The 7,500-nt window shown below is 36.0% G+C and overlaps 1 protein-coding gene across 2 annotated transcripts in view; it reads right to left on the reverse strand.

The window, feature by feature from the left end:
* LOC106871896 (uncharacterized) overlaps positions 1-7,500 on the reverse strand; it is a 46,038-nt gene that overhangs the window by 17,520 nt on the left and 21,018 nt on the right. For both annotated transcript variants that reach the window (XM_089338136.1, XM_089338138.1), the window contains exons 6-10: positions 7,239-7,331; positions 5,073-5,171; positions 2,476-2,604; positions 1,925-2,029; positions 1,114-1,221 (exon numbers count right to left, since the gene is read on the reverse strand). In XM_089338136.1, the coding sequence (XP_089194262.1) occupies positions 1,114-1,221; positions 1,925-2,029; positions 2,476-2,604; positions 5,073-5,171; positions 7,239-7,331 (534 nt within the window). The remainder of the gene's footprint in view (positions 1-1,113; positions 1,222-1,924; positions 2,030-2,475; positions 2,605-5,072; positions 5,172-7,238; positions 7,332-7,500) is intronic.

Below are 7,500 nucleotides of genomic sequence, written 5' to 3' on the forward strand. Positions count from 1 at the left end.
ATATATATAGATATATATATATATATATATATATATATATATGCGTGTGTGTATGAATGAATATGTACGTATGGATGTATGTATGACTATATATAAGTGTATATATATGGGTGAGTATGTGTGTGTATGTATATATATGTATGTACGTACGTACGTACGTACGTATGTATGTATGTATGTATGTATGTATGTATGTATTTATGTATATACATATGCATAATAATAGAACACGAAAAGGAAAATCTTTCGGTATAAGTTATTCTCCATTACGCGTGTTTTATTTGCTATTAGGAATAACAAAGGTTTACATGTTAGATAGGCATGTAAAGAATGTCCTATTAGAATCTCTTCAGATAAAGAACAATTATAATACAAATAATGACCTTTCTATTAAAGGTACAAGGCCAGAAATTTGTGGGGAGGGGATAGTTGATTACATCGACCCCAGTGATTATCGACCCCGAAAGTATGAAAGACAAAGTCGACATTTGCAGAATTTGAACTCAGAATGTAGCGGCAGACGTAATACCGCTAAGCATTTCGCCCTGTGTGCTAACGATTCTGCCAGCTCATCGTCTTTGTGATGCAAATAATGGTTTCAAATTTTTCCACAAGGGCAGCAATTGTCTCAAATTTTGCCACAAGAATAGCAATTTTGGAGGAGGTGATGTATCGACTAAATCGAACCCCACCCCAGTGTTCAACTGCTACTTAATTTATCGATCCCAAATGTATGACAGGTAAAGTCGAACACGACGGAATTTGAACTCATACCGTAAGAAAGGAACAGATAATACAATGTGGCTGTAGGTCATAACACCTGGGCAACGCCGGGGTGCATTCCTAGCATAATATAAGTTAGGGTAGTTGGTGTACGTGCTGGTGTACGTGCTGGTGTACGTGTATATGCATGTGTGTATACACACACATACAGTTTTCGAAGCTATCGGGAACATACGCACATATACACAAACACACCCACGTGTACACATACAAACTCTGTTTTATATATTAAGATTATGTGTGTGAGTGTGTGTTTGCGTGCGTGAGAGCGTGCGTGTGTAATGCCCAATGTAAGTATTTATTTAGAATGATATAGAATAAAGTCCTTACCAATGTATTCTCCTTGAGTGAATTACATTTTACCTCCAGGTAGCCTGTGTTTACGTCTTCGTCTTCAACTACAATAATTGGACTGATATCAGAGCCGACAGCTGTTTCCTGAGAAAGATACAGTATAGAAGTGCTGTATATACATATACACAAAACACACACACACACACACACACACACACACACACACACACATCATGGTAGATCGCTGACCAAAACATTCAATTTTTTTTTCTCCGTGTTTTTCTCCTTGTTTTCTCCGTATTCTTTCTGTTGAAGAGCGTAGCTTGAAACGTTAAAGACTTTCTCTATTCCCGAGCGTTAAACTAATACATCCTTTTGTTGTTTACACCACCTGTCCTCGTCTGTTGTTTTTTTCGTAAAGTCTTCCATATATATATATATATATATATATATATATATATATATATATATACATATATATATATTTTTTTATTTATTTGTAGTTGTGGGAGTAATAATAAGAGAGAGAGGGAGAGAAAGAGTGGGTATGTGAGAGAAAGTGGGACTGAACACTGAATTCATTTTCTTAGTACCACCACCATCGCCACCGCATCTGCCATAAACACAAAATTCAAACTTCTGACACCACCACCATCAATACTTTAGAATCCGCCGCCTCCACCATCACCACTGTCCACTTCCGCTACACAACCATCAGCATTATCTTTCACATTGCTTACCATCATCTTGTTGCTGCTGTAGTTTGCCATGAAGAACTGTACCTATTCAGTGCAGAGGAAGCAAGAAAGGTAAGGAGATGGATGAAGAGGGGATAAATTAAACTTACCTCGCTGATAGCTATTAGTGAAGCAACGTCATTGAACTTCGGCGGATGGTTGTTGATATCCTCGACTAGAATTGTAAACACCACACTTGTAGAATATTTACCGTCCTGCAGTATTAGAAAGTAAGAGATTATATACAAAAATAAATTTAAGAAGCGTTTGAGGGTGTGTGTTAAAAAGAGATAGGAAGTAAAAGAGAGTTAAAGTGAGTTGAAGATAAATAGGGAGAGGGATTTAGAGAAAAGATTTGATGAGTGCCAACGAGACAGACAGACAGAGACAGAGATGGGAAGGCTTAAGGTGAGTAAAAGGATGCTAGATTATGTTGGAGAGTGTTAGAGAGAGGAAGAGGCAGAGAAGTGAGAATATTAAGGGTAGTATAAGAAAATAAGAGAACAAGAGTGATCTGAGGTTTTACAGAAGGCTACAGTTCATAAGTGTTGTAATGAATTAGTCTTAGATTTACTTTAGTTAAACGTATTGTGCAGGCAATAACTCAAAAAATATAGATATAAGGATTAACAAAAGATAAACAGAAATAACATATACTTACAAAGGCTGTCAGTTTTATTCTATACTCCTGAAGACTAATGCGCTTTCTTAGATATAAATACCCCTCCCATTTTTTCTTGTTAGGTTTGTTACTCTGAATTACAGTGAAGTAATCGCATGATGGACGAAACTGCAAACAGAGATGAAAGACTAAGGTTTAGCCAATCTTTACAAGTGTACAAGAATAATAAGTAGTTACGAAAATTATACAAGACTACATACTGTGGGGGACAAAAGAGTTTGCAGACCTATTTTTTCTCAATTACTTTATTAATTTTGCTTTATTTTTTAGTTTCACCTCTTCCATCATTTGCTGGTTGCCATTCTGTTTTTTTTCATTACTACATTTTACGAAAAAACCCAGAATTTAATAATTGTTAAACATTTTCCTCTTTTCAGGTGAGCCAAAAGTTTATGCAGGTAACATAAATTTATTAATAATGGCTAAAGGAAAGATGTTGACAGATAGCGAGAAGGGTGAAATTGTTAAATTACTTGCTGCAAAGAAGTCTACATTAGAAATTTCAAAAATTTTGAAACGAGATCATCGAACTGTGAAACGTTTCGTCATTGACGGCAAAGATGGAAGAAAAAAGCACAAAAGTGGCAGACCAAAGGTGACTTCACCACGAGATTTTAGAAAAATCAAGAGGAGTGTGCTAGCAAACCTACACAGCACAAGCAAAGCTATTTTCGACCATGCAGGAGTGTCTGACATCTCTAAAAGGACCCAAAATCGGATTTTGAAACAAATAGCCGACCAGAGAACACCGACAAAATGTCCTCCTTTGAGTGATATCAACTGTCAGAAGCGACTAGCATGGGCCACTAAATATTTGAAAACCAATTTTCAAAATGTTCTCTGGACTGACGAGGCTAGAGCAACCCTCGACGGTCCCGACGGTTGGACCAAGGGATGGCTTCTTAAAGGCAATAGCCCACGCTTGCGATTCAGACGTCAAAAGGGAGGAGGGGGAGTGAGGATTTGGGCTGGGATTATTGGAAGTGAGATTGTTGGTCCTTTTCTTGTCCCTGAAGGTGTCAAAATGAATTCTGTGAACTACTGCGAGTTTTTGGAAGAGAATTTATTGCCCTGGTTGAATTCACAAAATTATGCTGTCAACCAGAATCTCATTATTCAACAAGACAATGCCCCAAGCCATGCTTCTCGGTTCACAAAAGCTTGGCTTTCAGACCAGGGGATCTCTGGTGAACGTCTGATGGACTGGCCACCTCAGAGCCCGGATTTGAATCCGATAGAGAACCTCTGGTCGATTCTGAAGAGGAAGGTTTACGAAAACGGGCATCAATTCAACAGTAAAAAAGACATTTGGGAGAGGATCAAGGAGGTATCTTCTGAAATCACACCTCAACAAGTGCATAAATTAACATCCTCTGTTGATAGGAGGCTGATGGATTTGATTAAGAATGGAGGAAAGCGTATAAAGGGTTAAATTATTTTATAAATTTGTATTGTTATGTTAATTGTTATTTGAGCAATAACTGTTGTTTTCTTGTAATATGTTATCAATATATGGTACTATTATCATAATGACACAATGTTTCAAATTATATTATGTTTAAAAATGTTATTTATTTCGAATAAATGAGTCTTGCAAACTCTTTTGGCCCATATTTCTTCCTGAAATTTTTTAAAAATCCATATTTCTCCCCAGAATATGATTATTTGGTTTCCGTCTCTAGGAATTTACTTTATATATTTGCATATCGAACAATGAGTAACATAGTTATTATATTGGAAAATATTGAAGCATAAATTTATCAATATATACAATTTGCAAACACTTTTGACCCCCCACAGTAGTATGTCTGGTGTGCTCTAGACAGGGACTGCACTGGGCCAAATATATGCTTTATAAAAAAAAAGTTAGAGTGTCATTACATGAGAAGTGAATAGCAGAAAATGTACTATAGAACATTTAGGAGTGAGAAAAGTAGAAGAAACCACCTTAAAGAACAAAAGTATATGAGGTATCAAACCTTTATAAATAACATATATATGTGTGTGTGTGTGTGTGTGTGTTATATTTCACACACTTGGCTATGGATCATTCACAACTGACTCAATATTCATGCGAAAGGAGCTGCGCGGTGAGACAAAATCCGAAATTATGATGTTGCAAAGCAAACTGTTTAACCAGGCATCTCTGCTCCCATTTTTATATATTGTATATGGTATGTATATACGTATATGGGATATATGATGATGACTTCTGACGTGGTTGAAAAACAAATACCAACCAGTCGGGATTCGCAGTACAGGTTGTACTATTCATCCTTTCGATCGCTGAGTACAAAACACAGTATATATATACAAATATATACATGTGTGTGTGCGTTAGAAGGCTAACACAAGTTAGAAATAAAGGTGTGAAGACGATTCTAAAATGTTTACACTTTTTCTTTTTTGTAAAGATACATTTAAAAGTCTTGCTTTGAAAATACAACCTGTACATAAACCACAGGAATATCAGTACCTGGAACCGACGACCATGTCAACTACAACAACAACAACAACAACAACAGCAACAACAGCAACAACAACAACAACAAACGTGTATATTGAAAAATACCAACACTTGTATCGCATGTAACAGTCAAATTCTTACTATTGGCTTCATCATCGACATCTATTACACTGATGAGAGTAGGCAGTCGATCGGTTACATTTATATTCTGAAAGAGAGATGACAATAGTTTATATATATATATATATATATATATATATATATATATATATAGCTTATTATTGAACTGGATGTTAGTGTAACATGTATGCAAAGTTTCGTGAATATTGGTTCGCTGATTTAGGTACTAAGATGGTAACTGACAGACAGACAGACAAATTGCCATTTATATATATATATATATATATATATATATATATATATATATATATATATATATATATATATATATATATATATATATGGATGGATGGATGGATACACAGACACAGTCAATCAACAGATGAGATCCACAGATGCTCGCGATACACAAACTGTAGAGAATACTTAACGCCCAAATCTTTACCGAGGATTAACTCCGCGGGGGAAAGTGGCTATAAGTGGAATCCAGGTGAGCAGATATTGAGATAATCATGCAAATAGACAAATAAAACTACTTGGGCTAGATACATGTAAAAAGAGAGAAACAAAGACTGAAAATATTCAGACGATGAAGATTCATGTATAAATATATAGATATTTGTATGTTAACAGAATATATTTAGACAGAGTACACATACACAGAAAACTAAAGGGGAGAAGGTATGGTATTTCAGGTCCGACACCTGTTTTGGGTGGCACGGAGTTACGTAATAATGTTGGCGCTTGTAGTTCGCAAATTTGTCCTCAATGTTGCTCAATGACGAGCATCCTGGTAACCAGCTACTTGACAGAGATGGGCATCAAAACTGCCCCTCGTCCTCCTTACAGTCCAGACCTTGCTACCGGTGACTTTTATTTGCTCCTCAAGCCGAAGGAGAATCTCAGGTGCAGTTTTGAAAATAAGAGAGGATGTGACAAGGGTCCAGGACATTTTTCCTTTGGAGGACTTTCATAGGGCACTCATGAAGTGGTTGGAGCGTTACAAGTACATCGAAGTCAGAGGATGCTACTTTGAAGGATATTAATATTTTCGTACTTCTTTGAAATGAGTAAATGCTTCTGAAAAGTCTGAAAACTTCTGGAATGCACCTTGTGCGTCTATTTTATCATACTAATTATACGATTCTAGGATTCGTTGCGTAATTTTCATCATACATTATTAAATCTCTGCCACCAGATGATGTATTCTGAATCTTGGCCGATATTTATACAAGCCTTTCTGCTATAGACAAAAGGTCCGAAATTTTGTGGGAGAGCGCTAGTTGATTTCATCGACTCCAGAGCTTCACTGGCGTTTATTTTATCGACACCAAAAAATCGAATGGTGAGATCGACCTCGGTGGAATTTGAACCCAGAACATAAAACCGGCGTGGTAACGATGTGTATATAATCAAGTAAAAAAAAATGACCGAGGTGGACTGCGCAGTTTTCCATTGTCACTCTTTACCCTTGACACCTGTTGATATTGATTCACTGAAAAAAAAAATCTTATTTCTCACTTGTCTAGCACCTAACCAGAACCGTATCCAGAGGAGTCGGTGCACTCGCCAATGATGAAACCCCTCACTGCAATTCTTTATTCAGTTATTAAATAATCATTAAATCATTTTGTCTTTTCTGGTGATTTCCACGTTGTTCTGAACTAGAAAAAAATCATTAAAACTAATAATATTTTTCCCTCTTACAATTGGTGTGATTTTAATTAACCCATTACCTCCCATAATTCTATTAACTGGAATTTTTTATGAAGCTTTGATTTCTAGCATAAAACAGCCTTAGAAACACGCTGGAATGATCAAAATAACATTTTAAATAGAAATAAGCGAGATATTGGGTGAAAAATTAGCAAACCTCATTTCAATATCAGAGAAATATATATAAGCAGATATAGCAAAAAGGTTAGATATGTGTAAATATTGACAGATAATTACGAAATTTGTAATTTTTAAGTGATCTCATATGAGATCACTGGTAGGTAATGGGTTAATAGGAAATTGTGATAAGAAGACAGTATGCTACCTCTCGTCTAACATACATGTTAGGAGTAGTGAAGCATGACTAAACTAGGCATAATCTGAATAACATTAAATATCCAACGATCAGAGAGCGCGTAGCAGTGATAATCAAACTTACCTCTTTAATGCGACCAAATTGAAGATCGGTGTTTTCAAACCTTGGTCGTTCGTCATTCTCGTTTAAAACGTTGATGGTTAAATTCTTATTAGTCTGTGAAATAACAACAAAGATAATATGAAACAAAAAAGAAAATTTGGGATGAAAATATTAAGGTTCTCTCTCTCTAAAGCCCTCCCCTCCTCTCTCTCTCTCTCTCTCTCTCTCTCTTTCAAACACACATACACACACACACACACACACACACACACACACAGACAAA

The sequence above is a fragment of the Octopus bimaculoides genome, chromosome 20, assembly GCF_046866305.1.
Source record: "Octopus bimaculoides isolate indiv1 chromosome 20, ASM4686630v1, whole genome shotgun sequence".
Classification (NCBI taxonomy): domain Eukaryota; kingdom Metazoa; phylum Mollusca; class Cephalopoda; order Octopoda; family Octopodidae; genus Octopus; species Octopus bimaculoides.